This window comes from Cololabis saira, chromosome 5 (genome assembly GCF_033807715.1).
Source record: "Cololabis saira isolate AMF1-May2022 chromosome 5, fColSai1.1, whole genome shotgun sequence".
Lineage (NCBI taxonomy): Eukaryota > Metazoa > Chordata > Actinopteri > Beloniformes > Belonidae > Cololabis > Cololabis saira.
In genome coordinates this window covers 38,401,600-38,424,465 of record NC_084591.1, presented here as the reverse complement: position 1 = coordinate 38,424,465, position 22,866 = coordinate 38,401,600, and the positions used below count along the sequence as shown (strand labels likewise).

Genomic DNA, 22,866 nt, shown 5'->3' with positions numbered 1-22,866 from the left:
GAGGACGTTTACAGAGAGTTCTGAAGAAATTGTGGGATGTGGAAATATAAAATAATCGTGGACAGACAAGTTGGCAACTGCAATGAGAATAGCATACAGAAATTGTACTCAGTATTTACTAAGACTTGAGACCAAAATACATGAAAATAATTTTAGTTATGTCTACAGAATGTTTGCAGTTTAAACTGTGAATTTTAAGCAGCTCGAGTAAGAATATGTAACTCATAGCCACACCGTGTTAAACTCAAAGAGATCTCATAATTTCAGATCTGGAGTGATGGGAATTGTAATATAATGTAAATCAGTTATAAACAGTTCCTAGAAAAAAAGAGCAATAAACGCTGTACAGTACATGATTTACAGTTTAAAAGAAAAACTCAGAAATCAGAAACAAAATATTTCCATTGCTGGCCTGATTCAGGAGGGGGAGAGTTCAAAAGCTTCCAAGTTGCTGCGACATTACCTCAATCCCTAAAACCTGTGCCAAGCACCAGAGGGGGATCCCCAGATAGGAAAAGCCTAATAAACCACAGCTGAGATACTCCATATTAAGTCATTGTTAGTTGTGCAGCAGTGGAACAATGTTCCACGGGCTCGCAACCAAAGGAGTCGCCGTGCTCGGTCTGTCTGCCTGCCCTGCGCCGACACACAGTGTTTACACACACCTAGAAACACGGAGACAGACACAGACATAACTCCAAACGTCTCTGACTGTGTGGTTGTGAAATCTGGAGACCACGTGCGAGGATTTAGACACCGGGGACAACCCGTTAGTGGCAATAAAACACTCGAGACTGGAGATGCACGCAGGGAGGGCTCCCTCCTCGGCGATGACGGTGCATACTCGTGGGTGTAAAATGTATGCAAGTGGTAGTGTGACTAAGACTGTGAACCTTGTGGCAGACTGTAAATTCCCCTGTAGGTGTGGTCCCCGTTTAGCTATGGCATTCATATAAAAGTTCGAGCTAAATGAATGCGCGGACTGTTTCCTTCTCTCTGGGATTCCAGTTACGATCCTGAGGGCACAGAGAGGCTCTTTGTGTCTGCAAAGAGGCTGGAAGTTTCGTGAAAAAGCAATAACAACTTTAGGCGTGAGTGAGTGAGCCAGCATGGCCGTACCATTGATCCAGTAGTCTTCCGAGATGTCTGTGCGTATGTAGTGCTGGTCAGGCGGAGGGCCGAGGGAGCGTGTGAATGTTGCATCTTTTCCCAGGAAGTCTGAAGACGTGCCCACATACAAGTGCTGATCTGGATAGATGTCAGTCAAAAAGAATGGTGATTAGAGGCCTTTTTTAACATCTACGCAACATGCAAAACATGCCGTGTCGAAGTAGATTTTTGTTTCACTAATTTTATTTGGTAACTTGACCCTTAAAATGTGCCAGAAGGGCTTTTTGATGTTGACTGAGAATGTGAGCTTATCTCCTTCTTAACTAGAACTATCAGGAGAATACAGCTCAGAAAATAAATACATAAAAGAAGATTTACAGAAAAAAGCCAAGTGCGAGGAGACTTTTATTCCCAGGAAGCTGGTGCTGTGCAGCAAACGACTTGCAGTATTTCTTCATACCTGTGAGTACTGATGTGAAAGGCTGTGAGGGATCGAAGGGACATTTCAGCCTCCCGGACTCAACAGTATCAGGCAGCAATTGGAAGACTCCATCCTAGGACATAAGATGAAGATTAGTCGATAAAATACTAAATATTCAACCGCACTCGAGAAATCCTTCCATAAAAGTTTAAGCTGTTATTAACTCATGTCACTTCACCTCTCTTTGGCCAGTGACTTCAATGAAGGTGCAGATGGGGTGGAAGGCTCCTGTCCCACATGCGTAGACATGTGTTCGGTTGTAATTGTGGAGAACTCTGATAAAGTTTGCGCATTCCAACTGGGACAAGCAGGGACACACATAAAGGAAGCATGAACTATCATAAAAAGTAAAGCGTGACTGGGGATGCACATTGTGGCACGCAGACAGTCTTTTGAGTCCAAACAGAAACTTGAATTTGCAGTAAAAGTGATTTTTCTTTAAAACTCTTACATTTTCATTTTTGCCAGCCAGCTTGCAGATTTCAACTCTGTCCCTCGGAGCAGGCCAGTAGATCTAATAAAAAAAAGAAGTTCACAACTCACCCCGTAGCCACAATATCCAAGTCATTTTGAGATTAACAACTTTTCAATCTACTGCATCTCTATTTATCACTTCACCAGCCAATAATCTCAGTGTATAGTGTCAGTTTTCTTGCACATCTGCTGCAGAGTGTTTTGCATTTGCAGTTGGTTCAGATTTCTGCAGCCAACACCGATAAGATCTAAAAGGACAGCACCGGCTAATACTGTTCTTTACACTGGTTGCTCAAGCATTATAGAGTGGAATATATGTTTTTAAAGATCTTGTTAAAAGGTACTACAGAGTAAACTTCTGACCTCCCCTCAGCTTTATATGAGCCTCAGAGTAACCCAAGATTCTTCAGAAGTCTTTTTAGTGGCTTTTTAAGGCTTAAAACATGAGCAGACCCCGAAACTCAGGGACTAACTGCCAGACAGGACATAGCCAGACAAATGTTTATTTTCTTCTCTTTTTTTTCTTTTATCTTAGGCTGCACAGAGTGTAAGAACAGAAGTGGTAAAAGAAAATATGTTAAAGTTTCACGTGCAAAATGAGCGCATGGTTACTCAGCAGTCCATGGATTCCTGATTTTGTTTTAAATAACTTTTACATCATTTTTTTCTGTATCCTTCTACACTTCTTTGATATGCGTTGTATTTAACTTTCATTTGCATTTTGCATTTGCCCTCCTCTTTTTTTTGCCTTCTCACTTCTCGCCAAGTCAAAATGTCCGATGTTAGTTAGCGTGATTCATATTTTCTAGGTGCTGGTTCGAGACATCACTTATTTAGTGTTCTTTAGATGTGCCCCACCATGTTCATACATGTGTTATAACAGGCTTATGTGCTTAGCGTGTCACCTCCCCCAAACCCTACCAATCCGAGCCATCGCCAAAACGTATTCATGGACAAAGAATTCTTTAAGAAAAACTCTTTTACAATGGCTTCGTTCAATGCATATAGTCTTGTTTGAAGACCACTGTAAAAAGTTTATATTGCAGCAGTTACCACTTGAAAATATAGTTTGGTGCACCTGGAATGCTTGCAAAAACCCTGTTTTAGTGGCTTGGATCCCATTCCAGGTGTGCCTCTTCTCTAACTCTGAACATTAGGCTCTTTTTCACCATCAGATCAGGTCCCTAAAGGCTCTCTGTGTTGCACTTTTGGTGCATATCTCCCTGGCATCAGTATCGATGACCCGGGAGGCAACAGAAAGGCAACACTTTGAGAGCAAGACTATGAGTTAAAACAACTAGATAAAGATCAAATAAACAGTCTTCCCACTCATGGATCAGCTTCAGCTGCATAAACACACACTCACATCTACAAACTCTAACATGTGGCATCCGTCCAAATGCGTGTGTTTGTGTAAACGTGTAATCGTTAGGCACATACGCCGCAAATGTTTACGCATGCATTTGTCTGAGTGTGTTCATGCATGTGCCTTCCAGGCCGGATGACCCTGACCTTACCAGACAGACAGCTTCAGACTGCTGTTGAGTGAGAGGTGAGCGCTTCTCTGAAACAAAACACGCCTGAGTGCCTTTCAGCAGCTTCGTAATGGAAAAAAATACCTTACATCACCCCACTTAATGGCAAGACAGGTATAAGTGTCATGCGATGAAATTAAATCACTGTTTCCCATAATTGGCCGGTCACAACAAGCAACTGAGGTCAGGACGTCTTAAGTGACTCCAAGCATGGGATTAATCTCAGCAGCAGGTCTGGCAATGTGTATGGAAGAGTCAAACTTGATCTTTGTTTTGTTTGTTTTCAAGACCCGTCCCTCTGTCAAAGACTGCAGTAACTCTTAAAGTACCTATAAACAGTTTGAGATCTGAAGAGCTTCTCAAGTGTGGTAACTCAAGAGCAGCTCATTGTTTTCTGACCATTATTGCACTGGATCCCCTGTGGGTTTGTGCCATTCACAATTCTTCTTTCATAAATATGAATTGAAACTTCCCTCTCTCCAGCTTTACCTTTCTGGGACCTTTGGCCAGATTTTCAGGGTCTAGCAAGTAGATGTGATCCTTGGCTCCCAACAAAAGGCGGCCTCTCTCCTCATCCAAAAGCAGGGAGTGGGAATACAGGCCATCGGCTGGGCCCACAAACAGAGACACGCTGCCAGCTTGCACCAGTTCTGACCCAGAACAAGAAAAAAGGCAGAGTGAGATGGACAAACAAAGAAAAGAAAATTCTTACATTTGAAAAAAAGGACCATCCATCAAGAAATGTGACATAGTTCAGCAGCATCTCATTGGGGGATTTAACTTTGCAGACGAGTTTGAGGTTGCCTGGTCTGGAGAAGAAATACAATATGACTTGAATTTACTTAATCCTGCGCGGTTCAACACCTAAGATCCACCTGCTGATAGAGAACTGACAGAGTAGCAATGGTTTGGAGAGCGCTTTTTGTACGTAAGTGCACTATCCGGTGTCTTTATGCTGGTATTTTCATTGGAACTTTCTCCTCTCTTGATATTTTGCATTAACAACCCAGATTGTAACAGGTTTACCAGCAAAGTGTTGTTTTGCTTCATCGCTTAAAACTCATTTGAACCTCGCTATACGTATGAGCTTCAGCTGTAGCCACAGTCAGTATGAGATCATGAAAAGGTTATGATAAAGACCTGTTGCTTAACCATTAAATAAAAATACTGATAGGACTTCATATATGCTGAATCAAGAGTTAAATATATAATATGTTTGCTTAGTTGGTCGAGGACTGTCTGCAACCAAGACTTGTGTTAAAGAAAGATCTCTGGCAAAGCTCACTGCAGCAACATTTTCAGCTCAGCATTGTGTCCTTGATCTCCTTGATCTGAGGAAATCTCTTCCATCACCAGGCTTTTTTCAGCGCACCAGTATAGCAACATGCCTTGAATAAACACTGGCCCTCAGCAGTAGAGTCCTTTGGGAGTCACTCTAAAAAGGATTGACATTGTGATTACCCTCTTGGTGTGAAAGATTGGAGAGGTTAGAAACTTTCAATATTTGAACATCTGGGACCCCTCCACCATATAGACCTGCTTAATACCTCTTCTTATACACATGTTCTCACACACAGAATCTCCACATGCTGATATCTTTCGCCCCTGCATACACATCATGCCCCCAGCAGACCAAACCTTGTAGGCAGATTAGGCCCTCTAGCCACCAGCTAACAGTAATCTGTTGTGTCAACACACAGCACTATGGGTCCACTGAAAGAGTGCGTCTAGCTGTTGCCATTCAGAGTTGCGCTCCACACCTTTTTTCAAAGAGGAGGGTCCTCCACATCTTCAACAGCTCCTGATTAACTGGAGCTCAGAGGAGCTGTGTATTGTATTAATGAATACCTAATGGTAACCAAAAATACAGTTTCATCTTAGCCATTCTAAGGCAGATGTCTGTACATACAGTTTTGTTTTTATTTATTTTATTTTGTTTATGGGCTTCGTGATCTACTGAGATGATGATGGGTTAGATGGAATAATCGGTCTGTTGTCAATATTCATGTTTGATGTTAAGCCAGGATGCATATTTGATGTTTTCTCTTTATAGCTGAAGGCCGGTATCCATACAGCACATGTGGATGCCACATATGAGCAACAAATGTAAGATTAAAATGAAAACTTCTTTGAATTGCTCTTACTGTACTTGGTATTTTGACCATCTGAAAAGAGTCCTTTTATCCCTGTTTGTTACACAATCACAATCTCACTCATTGGTATTCAGTCCACGGTGGTTTCCACAGTTCAGAATATACAGAGCAGCATGAAACCAGCAACAGATATATAGAACAGCCACATCTAATTCAGAGGAATGTAGTTTTACGATTCCTGTTACAAAGTGAATGCTTTCAAGAACTACGTAAGTAGCATTGAACATAGATGGAATGTAGGCCACATAAGGACAGAATAAATGCGCATCACTGTTGAACCTGACAATCTAGCTCACTAAAATATTATGTGTAGTTAGTTTTATTCACATTATGTCTAAAATGTCTTCCTTTTTACTGATAATGGGTTTCGCTGTCTTAGCCTCTTCAAACTTTTACTACAACATCAGATTTTGTGGATAAGGTTAATCCAGTTGAAGGATCTTGTTTTGAAGGTGCTCAATCAATCAGAGCCAATTTCTCTTTGATCATTTCACCCTTCATTCAGCAAGGCTGCGCTTCCACAGGGGGAGTGGGGGTGATGTGATGTTTGAAGAGTGATCCCTGCTGGGTGGTGCTGCTTTTGAACAGTGTGCACTGATGAGATGATGACAAGATTTGCGCATGATGTGTGTACTGGATTGAGGCTTTGCTTTTGATGGATTTCGTTTTGCCTCAGTCATTCTGACTGAGAAGGCCAAATATGGACATTGCTCCGCTGTTGTGGATGACAGGAAACCAATTTATAGTCAGATGACCATTCCAGTGAATGAACATGAAGTCTGATGTGATCTGAGTCAAGAGGCAAGAGACTACCCAGGAAGAGCATGAAAAAAAAAGATGTCTAAAATATGCAATGACCTAACTAAAATACATTCCTATATGAACTGCTTTATCTTAGCGCTGACTTAAGTGGGACAAACTGTAGTGCTAAATGCTACCCTAACTGCTGAGTAAACACCGTCCCTCGCAGTCATTATTCCTGCAGCTCCTTGGATCTATTTATGTTGGACACTGAGAACACATGTGTATATCTTGTTCCAGCCTTGACGGGCTTTGGAAGCATCGACCAAAGGAGCGCCTTCAGAAGTTGAAGTCAGATTGGGTTTACTTTTAGGTCACAGCAGGGGATTCAATTTAATGGAGCAAGACAGAAGTCCATTTGTGTGGTTCCTCGCAGCTCATGCGCCGCACAAGGGATGGAGACTTTGAAGAAAAGTTTGCATAAGAGTTTAGAGTGGCTTTTAAGGGTGCAATAATTTTGCCTTCCTCTAGTGGCTCAAAACAAATATGTCGGTGATGAAAAGCTTAACACATAGGCACAGAAATGTCCATGCAGCAGAATGAACAGCAGTGTACTCCAGACAAGGAGCATCAACTGGTAAATCAGTGTTTGCAGGTGATGAGAGGGACACCGCTGAGAAAACATTGGTATCAAGAGAAAACATTTGTTTTATCAACATATGTTTTCAACATAAAAACTTAGATTTAGCCTATCAACCATTTAAATGATGACAGATCACAGAAACTCAACTACAACATAACTCAAGTGACAAACGGAGAATGATTACAAACGCTCAATGAGTCTTACATCTTTCACTCTTCTTCACAGTGACATTTTTCAAAACGTGTTAATATAATACCACAACTCATTTTCATACACCCCTTTTTTTTCTAACCAAAACTGAAAAATAAACACAAGAAAAACAAAGACAGGTTAAGAAAAAGAATATTTGCTGAATGTAACTGTAAATTATCACAGTGTTACTGCACTCTCTCAACCGTAGGGGTAAAACAGAAAAAAAGTATATAAACAAATGGATCTGAAATAAGAATGAAATGAGCAAACACAACAGCTCTAGTTCACTTCTTACCTCTGTGGCTGAGTTTGACCCGGGGGACACTCTGTTTGATGCTTGCTCCAAAAGGAAAGGTGGCCAACAAAATCAGTCCAGCTAATGGGACCCATGGATGAGATAGAGCTGAGGTCCTCTTCCCTTTGACGCTGTAATTACTGCCAGACACCGAGTGCGAAGCCCCAGCTATATTCGGACTCTGATTACCAGAGACGTCTGTTTTCATGGTGTATGTAGCAGTCTTGTTCTGTTTTCACTCTTCTCTGCAAACCTGTGGGGGGAGACCAGGGTAAAGAGTCAAGCTAGGGAGGAGCATGCACGAGGGTGTATGTATGCAGTCTTATCTAACTTCACAGGGGACGTAAATATACGTAAAGACTGTGGTCATTCAGCTGTTTCACCATGGAGCCCTACAGGCATGTGCCCTTCCTTTGCCCATCCTGCATCAGCTGTTGTCCGTCACTGCCTTTCCTTTTGTGTTGCCTTTAAATCTGTTTGCCCAAAACAAAGGTCAGACTAACAAAACAGCTGCACTCTGCTATCTGTCCGCCAGTCATTCCTCTTTCAGTTTCTCTATCTGCCTCACTTCCTTTTCACATGGATATTGTATTTAATTCTTTGCTTAAATGATGCATTCCTACAGTTTCACTATTTGGCCGATGAGCCTGTCACTTCCTCTTTTATGTCATCTAAAAAAAAAAAAGAGCCGTGTAATGTTTAGGACTTCACAGCAAATTAAAGAGGCCTCTGGAACAGACATTTATTCACACCGGGATGAGTGATCTGCTTGAGCAAACCACCGTGGCAACATTATTCTGACATCAGATGCCAGGACTTCAGCACTGTGCCCCAAATGTACATAGGACTAATTAACCAATGTTGCAGTGTAATCTTTTACTCCGATATATAAAAAAATTTAAAGAGAAACCTTAGTTTGAAAAGTTCTTATTTTTTTTAATGAATTTGGAGTTTACTTTTTGTGAGAAGTGTACAGTGGACTATTAAAAACAAAGGACTGACTTGGAGCTTTTTCTTTGTAGCCCATTATGTTAAAATAAGTAAACTGAAGTAGTTTGATAATAAAATCCCATTACTGACAAAACATTTTTCAAATTCTAGTAGAAGCTTCCACGTCAAAAACAGTGGTTATAGTTAGTTGTTAGGTGGGCTGCATTATAACATCATGTTATCCTTACTATCAATTAAAAAAGATGAAATGTAGTGCATCCCCCTTCCAAGTCAGCTTCACCAGAATATTTAACCTCCATTTCTGCAATTTCCACAGCCATTAAGCTACTAATTAACCAGATAATTGATGAAGAAATTAATGAATGCATCAAAAGAACGCCTCCTCTCCAGACCTTTTGGTGGCCCTCATTACTTTTTTTCTACCCCCATCGCAGATAACACACATCAACCTGTCAAGTGGCAACATAAACAATGTCAGGCCAAATTAATTGATTGGAAGTAGATGTGGCACCCACACACGTATCGAAACCAAGCAATGTTGTTCTGTGTGCACCGCCAGGAAAGTTGTGTATGGTGACACATGGGACACATATTAACTCACAACCTAAACACACAGATTTCCACTGCTTGATAAAATATAAGCTGATATAAACTTTATTTTCTCCGATGGGTTTTATAAAATGGTGTGTAAAGCTTGAGCTTGAGGGCAGACTTCCACCCACGGCAGTGCCCTGCAGCTTGAAAGCCAAAAGGATTAAGCCTCAATAAACAGAGCACTGTTTATTTAAGATGACAAATTGAGGCAGTTTCACACCTTGAGGGTTAGAGCTGGCGATAGAGAGCTCTCACTGTGTGATGGATGAGCAATCAGCAAAGAGACGGAGAAAGAGAGGAGGTTTAAATCTGTGCGGTTTTGGTCTTTGTGAGTGACACCGATAGTGCTGAAGGCCGGGCTTATCCTCCACACAGCATCTTTAGGAGAGCAGTGACACGATTTCACCCAACTGAGAAGCATTTGAGTAATGTATCTCTCTTCATGGCTTGAGTGCCCACATCTCTCGCCAGCAGGGGTTTGTGCAGCCACCCTCTTCAAGAACGGCCCTCAGAGAAAGAAGAAACCATGAGCTGGAGGAGGTGCGTGACAATCTCTTCATGTATTGAGAAGAGGATGACAAAGGGAAGGATACTGCAGCCGGGAAAGTAATACTTGGTAAATATTTTTAAAAAACTTGTAGAGAAAAAAAAGCGAGGGAGTGGAGAGGAAGAGGAGAAACAGACAGCTTGTGCCATGTGGGTTAAGTTAACACCCCTGTTTCCTGGCAGCTTGAATCCCTGTTGCCTTTGGCAGCACGGCCACGGTGACGGGGGTGATGAGAAACAATCCCGATAGAGACGATGACAGATTTGTATCTGGCAGCCGAGTGCTGCTGGCTTCTGATTTCACAAAATATAACATCTCTGAAGTGTCACGGCCTATAAGATATCGGCTTTTCTGGTTAGGGCACAAAATCAAAGAAAAGAGGTGCTTATATGCCATGAATTATAATGCTGTTAGTTTCCTTTAATTGTCTGTGATGCAAATCTGGAAGCTGAGATACTTTATAGGGAATTTAAAGTAGCCGAGTGTCAAAAAGTAGTTTAACTCAAGGTACAATAACTGCAGTACAAGTTGCCAGCAGTCATGAGAACAGAGCAGATGGTCAAGAAGTGCTCTTGCCGTGGGCATTTTCACACAGAGACCACCCCTAATGAGGCATTTAGCAACACCCAGGTGCCCTGTTGAGTACGCTATTATCAAACCCCTCCATCTCCACAGGACAGAGTGCATTAGCGCAGCTATTTGTCTTTATTCCCCGACCACAGGCACTGACCTGGCACAACAACATAGGTAATTGTTTCTAGCTCTCAAGACATGAGTTGCTTTTCTTGGCAACAGTCAATCATCCTTTTTTAGCCTTGCATTTAAGCAAGCATATTCCCCAGTGAGTCTGTGTGAGTTCATGTCTCATTGGGAAAATGCAGGACTGCCACCGGGCCACAGTGTTTGTGTACATACATGAGAGACATTAAATATAAATGTTAGACTGTTGGGGAAACCTCCACCTCCAGATTGATTGTAGTAAAAAAGGAAACAGCATCGTTCATGCAGATAAGCCATTCTTACTCTCGCCTTAGCACTTTAGCAGACCATTAATTTTTGTTTTAAACGGTCATTTATTTCTCTTTCAATAACAAGCGAAAAGACTTAAGAAACATTTTAAAATGGCAGAGTGAACGTGTTCATCAATTTGATCTGAAAAGTGCAGGATTTATGTCAGTCCTGTCCAATAAGGGGTTATGCTGCACGCACTTGTGGATCCCTCTGTGTTTGTCTGCATGCTGGGAACTGTCACGGAGAGCAAGTAGCTACACACGAAACATGGGACCCTTGTGGAAAACTAGAATTAGTTAGGACCAAGATAAAAAAAATCCTGTGATGCGATGGTGCTAAAAGCTTTTTGGCCATTTTTATAGTATAATTTGCTTATAATCTGTTTAGTCATGGCCATTAAATAAACAACAGTCCACCCTCTCTGAGTGAAAAAAAGTGTCTTTCAACATGACCGTGTTGAAATTAAATGTTGGCCAAAAAGTCGAATGCAAAGTAGATAGCCAAAATATCTCCTTAAACGAAAAATTTAATCATCTAAACAGACTGATGGAGACAGAGATCTCTGAGCTTTGAAGTGGAAAACACTGCAGTAATTTAATCTTAAATAGCGAGTGAATGCATCAGACAAAACATTTTAGGTAATGATGTCTAATACATCTCCATGGACTGGTACTTTGATCCGTTACTTTGAGAAAAAGAAAGAACAACCATTTGCCTTTTAATAAATGTTATAAATCAACAAATGTAGAATGCTTCTGAGGCCAGACTAAACTACGGATTCGATTCAAGACAGCGTAATCCACTACGATGTAGTTTGTGAGTTTATGTGAGGATGTCTAAAAGCGAGGCCACATTTTTCACCACATAACATGTTTGAACCATTAAAAACCATTAAAAAGCATTAAAATGAATCAACATCATAAGGGCACTGCATGTTACTTGAGACCACTACACAAGAGATCTGAGTGGTAATGCTCAGTTGATAAGACATTCCTGTTTCTACCCTTCCGCTTTTCAAGTGAAGAGGCTGCGTGAGAGGAAAGGATATGGATAAAATTCCAACCCTGAAGCCCTGTCTGTCCATCTATAAGCTGTTATCTCGAAAGAATGGTTAGAGAATATTACAGGAACCTGCAGGTATGGTAACCAAATACAGAAGAGATGGACAGTGTTGCATTTGCATCTTTTGTTTAAGACTCTCTTTAAGCTCAATATTGCTATTTAATCCAGTCTTTATCACATGCAAATGCACCCGTGGGAGCTCAGGTCTGCTGACACACAAAAGAGCTGATGGAAAAGCAGGGTTGGAGGAATGATATTTGATCTCTGCTTCAACTCTTCAATAGGTAAGATGGAAATTCAGGGAAAAAAATGTGGAAAGAAAGATACTGACTATTTAAAATAGAGAGCAAACCATGTCACTGAGCTGATGCCATAGAGATAAACATGCAGGTAGGCTTCTTGGTAACTGATAACAAAACTGGTAACGCTCCACAGCCTAAGCAGCACATGACCCCAGCATACAACCCTGAAAGTGTATGAGTCCCTGTGTTTATGCATGCCTCCATGCATGTAAACTAATACCAGTTAGCAGATGGGAGCAATAGGGCATGAGACGGTGACTGACAGATATAAGTGCTCTCACTTGTCCCCAGATAGCCCGAGGACACAGGGATACACCCATGCATGCTATGCAAGAACTCTTCTCAAGAGCATTACTCTTGTATACAGACCTTGGAAGCAGCTCTGTTACTTCTAAGACAAGGCAATGCAGTTTATGTCCATGCAGCCCCGAGCAAGTTAGTTTATCAAGTCGGCATACAAAAAGGCCAAAGCGCTCCAAGACAGGCGAACCCAGCCAGGCTGTCTGCCAGCAAGTCATTGGCACCTAGCTGTTACTGTAGACTCTCCAAACATACTAGCAGCATCTCTGCAGTAAAGGTAGCTCAGTTGTGTGTCTGTCCTGAGGGATTGTGGAAACTTGACCATATTTGGGAAGGCAAGTACACAGTACGGCTAAAGTATGTTTTACTAACACTTTCCACAAAAACATGCATGGAAAAGCCCACTGTGAGTTTTTAGTTTTAATCCTATTCCAGGGAAAAGTCTCCAGATGAACTGTAAAGCTTGTCTCAGATAAGAGAAATTGTACTGTAAGCCATTCAAAACATACCAGAATTCTAATGTGGTGATTTTTTTTTTTTTTTTTGTTCAGGGTGATATTGGGTCAGTTCAGACACGCCCTTAGAACCGAAGTAAAGTAACTCAAACAAAAGGCTCATTGTGGTGTGACTTTGACTTAAGTTTAGAAGGAGCAGTGGCACCTATACCTGAAATAAAATCTCAAGAGAAGTCCTTCCACAGCTAAGATCGCAGCAGTCTGAAGTAATGGATAATCTGGCACCATCTCAGTAACACAACATTTGGATATCTGAGGAAGAAAAATCAAACAAGCTTTTCTGAGTTCACTTCCAGAAATAATTTACCCTCGCGGTTGTGCTGCTCGCAAGCCCTGGAGCACAGCCAGAGAAATCAATTACAGCACCAAACCCTTCCTCACACCACTTCACTTCATCAGTTTCTTTGCGTCACTCTCAAACCCCCCCGTCAAGTCTTATCTCCATGTTAAGAGGCAAAAACTGATGAATGACCACATAAATAAATGTGCACCCTGAAACTCTGAACTTTACACACCACTGAGTTCAGTAATACAAGCAAGTAAATTCACAGCACTATTTACTGTCCACTGTGTTTTTATTCTGGAGGGGTATGTGGACTTGAGTAAACTATTCAGTTGATGGGTATTTGAAGTTCCCACAATCAATCCCTCCTAAAACACTGTCCCAGCACTGCTTCAATCTGCTCTGTGCCTCTGAATCCGTATGGCATTTATCTGAGCCTCCACACATCTCTTTGTGGTTAAAGAAAAATAAATGACTAAAGAAATACCGATATGTCTTTATTTGAGCCAAATGTGTCAAATTATACGTCTGAATCCGTTTACATACTTATTGTTTATGTCATAAGAAGAGATTGCCTGAGGAACTTCTGGCAAGACTGACCGTTAACAGAGTTTGTCATTGCTTTTCAAAACAATATAAAATGTGTTATGTTGTTAGGGTTTTTTTGTTTTTTTTATATAGATTTTTTTTTTAAAAATGGTTATTGGTAAATCCTCTTAAGCTCTTTAACCAATTTAGTTTACTGTAGATTTTTTTTAAAAAGTGATGTGATTAAATATCACGAAGAGCATAAAAGAAACTGAAGTTGCGCATAAAAATAAACTTTAATTTCCTGCCTCTGTTCAAGCGACGACTTCATGACAAACCCGCATTTAATCTACCTCGAATAATGAGATGAAGAGGACGATAAAGTTTCTCCGTTTATCTCTCTCACCTGCTCTGCGTCCGCGACTCCGTCCGTCTCCTCCGCACGTGCAGCTCCGCGGCGCGCGTGCCTGCTTTCATGCAAGTCGCCAGGAAAAAAAAAAAAGTGAGGGAGGGAGGGAATGACACATGAACAACCTCGTACCGGCCAGGCACTGGAAAGTGGACACATCTAGTGAAAGCTTCCCCCAGATATTTCCACTCCCGTGGATGATGGTTAAACGGAAACCAGCGCTCTTGAACTCTTGGTCCTCCGTGACGGTGTGTGTGTGCGTGTGTGTGTGGTGTGTGTGTGTGTGTGTTTTGGCTGGCTCGTCCCGGTAAAGACTGACGGCAAAAGTCCCAGTTGTGACTGCTGCCTGTGGAAAGGAGGGGCCCTCACTCACTCAGCATCTGTCCCGCTGCCAGTCAGGAGTTCAGTGGTCACAGCAGATCTGCTGGTTCCCCTGGCTGCACTTGGAACTTCGGTATTTCACTTTATTAAAGTTGTGTGAACGTGAAGCTAATTAAAATAAGGCTTCATTAATCAAAGAACTATGAGTAAATTGTTAACCCTTTTGTGCCCGGATTTTCTTTTTGAGTCCCTCTGAATCATTTTTTGTAGTTTTTATTTATTTATTTTTTTCCATTTTGTACTTTGTTTTGAACAGGTCCCCGGTTCGACTCCCAGGCCCGGCAGGGGCCTTTCTGTGTGGAGTTTGCATGTTCTCCCCTTGCTTGCGTGGGTTCTCTCCGGGTACTCCGGCTTCCTCCCACAGTCCAAAAACAGGCATAGTAGTTAATTGGTGATTCTAAATTGCCCGTAGGTGTGAGTGTGAGTGTGGTTGTGAGCATGGTTTGTGTGTATATATGTGGCCTTGCGATGGACTGGTGACCTGTCCAGGGTGTACCCCTGCCTCTCACCTGAAATGAGCTGGGATAGGCTCCAGCAGACCCCCGTGACCCTGCAAGGGATAAAGCGGGTATAGATAATGGATGGATGGACTTTGTTTTGAAGAAAATAGCATTTTTATGACTGGCGACACTTGTTGCCAGTGGTCACGCGTCACACAGCTTGTCACACACTAGGCCAAAAGTCACCTAATAACAAGAGAGAAATAATAATGATATTATAGTAATAACTAATAATAATAAATAATAACAAAAAGGGGGAGCCTCAGGTTCCCCCTGTATGAAGTTCAAAAGCACAAACAATTTGAACTGGTTTCTTTATTCTCAACAGCGTCATGCCCCATATGTAGAATGTTCTGGAAAAGCAATATGACACTTGAGTTTGGGATGATCATCAGTGTTGCTCATGTCGACTAGCGATGACCTTGAGTCAAACATCACAAAATTGATTGTGATATCTAACCCTAACCCTAACCATTAACTCCTATACAGGCCATCTCATTTTAGTCCTCTTATTCTTAAAAGGACTAAAATGAGCCATTGTATATCATTCTACAATATTAAATAGGTAAATAGGAGCAATCCTGCAGACAGTGTTTTCCTTTAGTTAGCGACAAGCTACTGGCAACTGTTGTTGCCGCTCACAGAAATAAGCTCATTAACAAAAAAATATTTATCCTAGGTACAATTTTTGGTGGGAAGGTTACTCTAAAGACTTGGATGATTAACTCGTTATGGATATGTTTGGGGGGAAAATCATAAGAAATTTATGAAAATTACCTCTTTCCCGGGAAGATTTGCATCCACAATGTCTTCAGCTGAGGAGTAGGAAGCAGATGATGTCATGCGATAGGAAGCACTTGGAAACGATTTAAAAAAATCTAAACCTTTGTCTAAGTTGTCTACTAGCATTTAAGTGGAAAGAGTTGCATTAGTACCTTTGATATTTTTTATTGCAAGTCGAAAATGACAGTGATACACTTTGGCAACAATTGTTGCCAGTGGGGCTAAACGGGTTGAAAAAAAGCTGCACTTTACACAGATTTAAAATATAGCAGTGCAATAGATAAGCAAATGAGGCAGTCCTACGTAAGAAACTATCTCAGCCTACTCTCAATCATTTTTGCCTTAAAACCTGTTGATCTCTTATCCATGCACACTTAAATGTAACATACCTTATATGCAAAGCATTAGCTGCAGTGAACTTGCTAGGTTGACTTAATTACACATGAAAAGTAGAGGATTATATAGTAACAATATAAAGAATTTTGCATGTCTGATTTTGTACAAAATTGCAGTGACTCATGTTTTGATTTGGAAAATGTGAGTGATACCTCAGGGATAATCCTGCAATTGTTACTTGCTTGCATTATGTGGGCATGCATGTCCTGTCAAAGCCATGCTGATCGTCTTTGTAAACCTGATATATGCTCCTCTGAGATTCCAGCAGCAGGTCCTGCAGGCGAAGATACCTTAAAAGACCATAGACACAGGAGTGTACAATAAAAGGAGGAGCTGATTTATAACATAAACTTGGCACTTTTGCACCTACATATAGACAGGAGTCCACACCTTCTTAAACATAAGCTGTGGAGGGTCAGAGCCAAGAATGCACAGAGGTCACACACTGAAGATCAGACTGCCAGTGTTTGGCTGACGAAAGTCAGTTACAGTGTTTCCAGTTCATATAAGTAAGTCAGGATATGCTTGTTGTTGCACACTGGTGGTTTTCTAACCCACTGCTGCTCAGTTTTGGGTGTGTAGTTTCAGCAGATGTGACTGAATCCTAGTTACCTAAGAGGATTAGGTTATAGGTTAACAGGTTAAAACTGCATCCTCCCTCTCTGTTGGGAGTTTTTGTGTCAGGGTGTGTGCTTCCTCAGGATAGTTCACACACAAAAGTAAAAGTATTTGCGATAAGCCCTACTGATGACATAAATCTTGTGGAGTGTAAAATGTCTGTTTCACCCTTGCCTTCTCTACTGACAGTCATGCTCAGTTTTACGGGAGTGTTCATGCACTTGTATTGTACATGTTGAGTTAATTCTGCTTTTGATCAGAAATGACTGTATTCAGACAAAAGAATCACAAATGTATTACCATGGTTAAGGTAGGTGTACAGCAAGTTTCTGTTTCTGTGCGGTTGCTTGCACTTTTGTAGATGTAACAGTGTAAGGAACTGATTTTTACAGACAAATATAGGAACAAAAGATATTCATATATATATATATATATATATATATATATATATATATATATATATATATATATATATACATATATATATGTCATTAGCATTGTCAATGAGCATATTCCACATTAACTAAATGATATTAAAGTGTTTCTACTAGGTCATTATTGCAGACTGGGGCAAAGGTCACAGAGCAGCTGCCTGGTTATTTAAAAAGCAACCCACTGACCAATCAGGGCACAAGCAGTTAATTAGTGGCGTGAAAGGCAAAATAAATTCAGTCAGTCAAACTGCTTGACTCCTGTATAAGAAAAAAAAAGCACAAACACAAACACACGCACACTTTTTTATAACCCTAGTTAAATTTCAGACACCACACTTTGAGTACTTCTTCGATTACCTTTCAAGTTCCTTTCAAGGATTCACACATATATGTGGCGAGTTGTTGCTACTCATCATCCCCAAATATATTCTTCAGTAGATACGCACCCCCTTCCAAAACCTTTTGGCAGTTTGCTGGTCCGGAGCATTCAGGTGTTTGTTAACACAATGCAAAGAGGCAAATACTTTTGATAAGATTTTGCCCCAAAAGCTGGATCAATAAGCTATTGATCATGTTTTTTTTTTTCATTTGCCTACACAAAAAAAAATTGTACAGTGAAGAAAGTTACATGTTGTTTGTCTGAGGATAGGATCTACTGTTTTCATAGAAAAGCATGGGATTAAAAGAGAGGGCAATAACAAATGTGATGTATAACATTTTACATCATTAAACCCAGACAGCAAATATGTAATTGAAGGATAGCTGGTATGATGGGAAGAGGTTCGGACTAAGTGCTGGTATGTGAAGCGTTGGGAGTGAGTTGGCCTTTTTCCACTTCTTCTTCCTCTATCTTTCCCTTTAATTGTAGCATCAGATTGAACTGAGAGGATTTGGCATTGCAGGAGATGATAAAGCAAACTAAAGAGAAGCCTCCTTATCCCCAGTCATTTCCACAATGACGACTTCCAGTTGATCCTTCTTTATGGAAGATCAACTGTTCACTGTGGATAAGGTAGGAAATCACAGAATTGTGGAGTTTTTTTTCCCAAAGACTATATAGTATTGGCCAGCCATAGCGATTATCCTGTAAAAACAGCTGTGGCGTTGCCAAATTACAAACAAGAGAAGATTACAGATGACGGAGGCGGAAGATACGGATTTGAAATTTCTTCTGTAATTATGTGAAATCTTTGCTTATTCAAAGTGAAATGGAGCCGTTTTCACAGTCTTTTTGTTTTGGAAATACGTGACCAATGTGTCACTGAGGAGTGTGTGGTTTATATCCCTTTTCCCCTTAAGAGCTTTGCTCAAAGGAAACAGTTGGGATATCATTTAGGTTTAAGTTATAGCCTCGCCTGCATGTCCTGTGAACGTCCTGTGAAATGAAATTAAAGAATGGGAGTTCTTGTAAGACGTAATACTAATGTTCACTCAATACGTCAACAATACTGAGTTGTTTTGAGGAACAAAAAACCTTTCTCATGTGCATGTTGTTTTCTAATGGGGGGGGGGGGCTCGTGCACAGTCGTACACATACTTTATACGCGCTGTGCAGTCTGTGAGTAATTTCCACACTAATCGTGGCAATCTCTGACAAGAGGGCGGTCATCCAGGCCTGGTCACCCAGGGAGCTCCAGCCCTGCTCAAGAGACACACACAAACACACGTGCAGGCCTTCAAGATTTAGGGCTACACTTAAAATGATTAACTAATCTTGATAACATGAGCTGCCACCAGGCTTGTCGAACTCTAAAACAACTAGAGCGCATCTAATAGTCAATAATTGTTTCTTATCAGTGATTAGGGATAAGGATCATTATTTAGATCTCAACTAGACATGTCAAGGGCCAATGGAGGAATCTGAGTATTCCTAGGAAATTCAGATGTGCAGAAATGAATGAATGAAGCATACAGTAGAGCGATCAACAAGAATATGAGGGTTATGAAATTGGGGAGAGTTTATACAAGCAAATATGTTGGCACGTAAATTTTTTATGTGTACTGATAATGTTAAAATTGCTTTGTTTAAAGCCTATTGTACTTCACTGTACACTGCCCACCTGTGGTGCAGCTACAGTAAGGCTAAGTTTAATAAGCTACGGGTGGCATAGAATGATGCACTTAGAATTATTTTGAAGCTCCCTAGGTGGACGAGTGCCAGTCAGTTGTTTGTGCACAGTGGTGTTTCTACCTTAGACACTGCCCTTAGGAATCTCATGTATAATTTTATGGCAAGGCTGAATGACTCAAAAAATGAAATAATTATGGCTTTAACCATGCCCAAAAAGAGCAGTACTAGGTTCTTTTCTAGTTTTTTTGAGGCATTGGAGAGGGTGTTTGTATATTTTTTAGGTATGTTCTTATTCTGTCCTTTGTTGTTTTGTCTACTGTTGTTGTTGTCTCTTTTATTGTATTTATATGGACCTATTTGATTCTGAAATAAAGATTGAATTGAATATACGAGTGATAATCAAGGGGATTGAGAGCCATTACATGACCTTCCTTGTTATGAAAAGATATGTTTATCATACATACTCACTGTCTCACACTGTCAACTTATTGTCGAATTCTAATGAAAAACATACTAAAATATCACATGGAGAAATCCTGTTATTTACCCTCTGACTTACCCCCAACTTGCAACTTGTAAGTATGTAAAAGGATTTCTGTCCTCTCAACGTGAGATGTAACCACACACACACACACACACATACACACACACACGGCTGAGTGCACAAACTGACCCAAACAAAACATCGCCCATTTCTAGTTTGGAGGCCAACAATCAAAGCTTCAAACATCACAGTTTAGTACAAACAATAAATCCCCAGCCCAATTAAGTCCTTTCTCCAAACATACAAACTTCATGCACTCTTCAGAATTCACCAAGCCATGGTGCTAAAGGTAAACATTAAAGCTGCTGGCCTGTTGTGCAGAAAACCTCAGGAATTATACACTTGGAGAACAGGAAGGTGAAGACAAGCTTGGCTGTTTTACTGTCCCTTTCTGAATTATGTTTATTTGTGTTCAGAATGTGTTTAGCGGCGGGTGTCCGAGCATGAGATTGTTTATTTATGTATTTGCTGGAAGAACAGGCAGATTTGCGGTTTATGACGGGCTCCACAGGTTTCAGATTCGGAGTGAAAGGAAAGTAAAAATAAGTTTTGATGTATGGCAGCTGAAACAGGATAGACGGAGTGTATGTTGGCAGAAAGTAAAGATAAAGATCAAAGATTAAACAACAATAATGCAGTCTGAGCATGTTACATTTCCCACGTTGTAAAAGAAAATAACACTGAACCATTGCATAATGTTTGCTCTGTTTCTTCATTTGTATATCTTCTTCTTCATTATTTTCTTTTCCAGTTTGAGATGAACTGATTACTCCACTACTAATAGGAGGCAAAACTGAAACGATTCTGTCTCTGAAATGTATCCAAATAGTCCCAAATATTTTTCAAAGTGTTGACATATCATCAGTAGCATCAGCATCACTTCCACCCCAGCTTTGATCTTTACAGAAGATAAAAGAAATCACCGATCCTTAAAGAATGAGTTGTCTTACAGGAAAAGTGAAGAATGCCTTGGAACGATGACTGACATTCAAAGGAACACTGTCAGCGGAAAAGACTAACTGAACTCACAGATATTAACTTTGGGCTTCAGTGGTCAGTAACGCTTGGGGATTATCACCCCTATCATTACTTCATCACTCACACCAACCTATCAAAAAGTAATTCTTTCCTTCAAGTCAAATCCAGACAAACTGTGTAAGAAATGTCCTTTCTGTTTAGTGCCCAGACTAAATAGTTCAGCTGACGTCCGTCTGAGATCTTGATACGCCTTCACATTCCTCTCCGGTGAAATAAACATCTGGGGATCTCATCTGACTAGCCAATAGAACGTCTTAGGAAGAGGAGGAGGAAGAGCGACTTAGAAGTATAGAGTGTAAATTAGATCCTCAGGGGGAGGAGGATGACATGCAGCTTCAGACTGTCCGTAAGTCCTTCAACAAGATCCATCTAAAACCACTCTCCCCTGTGTAGTTTGTGGGCGTAGATGTGTGCTTCTGCTTGATAGGGCACAGCAATGTTTGGTGTTAAATCAACTGGATATCCCCCTCTATCTACACCTGTTTCCATAATTCATATCCAGAAGCTTGAGTGATTGTTCAAATTAAGTACATTTGCCATGTTTGTCCTATCATTTGTCTCTGTTAAGTAAAATAAGATAAAAAAAAGAGATTGGTATATGGTTAAAGATGATGACAAATTGATTTCAACTATCTGTACTTTCCGTGATTCTGAACTCTTATCTTTGAATCCGTCACGATTGAAAAGGAAAACAACATATTTCTCAGCATTGAACAAAAGGCCTTTTATAGAAAAATAAAGCAGAACATGCATTTCAGTAAGTAAGTGAGTCACTCACGTTTATGACATTTTGTGGTGAAATGAAGAATTGTGTCATGATTATAGGGGTCAGATACTGGCAGCGGCCACAGATAGTAAAAAGGAAGTGAAAACAGGAAGCATGTGGACTCTATTTCCGGTTAAATGGTTCAACTCCTGCGGACAGAAGATTCTTGTAGATTATTTCCCCCATTATTCATTTTTCCTCTCCCCAGCAAGCGTGATTCATATCTATATCAAAAGTGGGCGGGACAAGGGTTGATAAAGAAAGCCCAAGGGGAGAAAGAGGATAGGGGGGGTGGTGCAGATAGAGTGAGAGCAATGCCTGTGGCCCAGTGGGGCTGCATTTACCAGCTAGTTCTCACAGCTTACAGGGACACAGGGATTCATAGCCTGAGGTGACGCCAAATTCATTAACATTCATGACATCAGTTGCCTGTTAAGATAGAGTCTGGATTTGATATGCCAGAGTGAACAGTATACACCGCAAAAAGAAAATTATGCTAAAGCTTTTTGTTTTTTTTTATTCTCTAAACGGCATCTGCCTACGTGCTCTATATCTTTCCTTGACGCGTACAGTATTGCTTTTAAAATGCTCAGTGCTTTTTTGTTTTTATGCAACGTCGCAGTAAAAGAACGTTACGGTGCGTCAGCCCTCTCCATTCCCTAAATGAGTCTTTTTAAATCCTCGTCGCATCCTGTAGTGGCCTCATTTTGTAATTGTGCTCATTCAAGCATGCAAGGCAAGAGAACGGAGCAGACGCTTCCTCAGTCTTATACTGTAAACTTTTATGTACTGAGACTATCCACGAGCCAACAACATGTCTCTGTCCTGCAGAAAATTCATCTTTTTCAATTTACTTCTTCAGTTATTCTCGTTTAATTCTTTTCTCATACCGGAAACTCTGTGACTCTGACTGTGCTGCCAACCCTTCAAGGAACTTAGGGGAGACAATCCTACAAACTGTCAAAGTTGGACTCTATGATTAATATAGTGATTTAAGATAACATTAACTCCACTGTTTATTTTAAATACCTTTACTGCACTTCTGAAATTCTCTATTCAGTATTGCGTCATCAGGCTTTTATTTCTTCACTTTATCGTTATTGCAAATGGAAAGTATTTGAATGGCCTTCATTCGGTCCCGGAGGAGAGAACTGATGATGTCAGAGAAGCCTCACTACTATATCCCAAAGGTCCACCTCGGGTGTGTTT

The 22,866-nt window shown here is 40.7% G+C and overlaps 1 protein-coding gene across 3 annotated transcripts in view; it reads right to left on the bottom strand.

Annotated features, from left to right (window-relative positions):
• Nucleotides 1-14,444, bottom strand: part of sema3d (sema domain, immunoglobulin domain (Ig), short basic domain, secreted, (semaphorin) 3D) — a 31,137-nt gene extending 16,693 nt beyond the window's left edge. For 2 of the 3 annotated variants that reach the window (XM_061721969.1, XM_061721971.1), the window contains exons 1-7: nt 14,124-14,444; nt 7,625-7,877; nt 4,090-4,250; nt 2,043-2,105; nt 1,770-1,889; nt 1,571-1,664; nt 1,120-1,248 (exon numbers count right to left, since the gene is read on the bottom strand). In XM_061721969.1, coding sequence (XP_061577953.1) covers nt 1,120-1,248; nt 1,571-1,664; nt 1,770-1,889; nt 2,043-2,105; nt 4,090-4,250; nt 7,625-7,832 — 775 coding nt within the window. In that variant the 5' untranslated portion in view covers nt 7,833-7,877; nt 14,124-14,444. Of the gene's footprint in view, nt 1-1,119; nt 1,249-1,570; nt 1,665-1,769; nt 1,890-2,042; nt 2,106-4,089; nt 4,251-7,624; nt 7,878-13,057; nt 13,159-14,123 lie in introns of all 3 variants that reach the window. The other variant, XM_061721970.1, reaches the window with a different exon arrangement.
• Nucleotides 14,445-22,866: the final 8,422 nt, after the last annotated feature.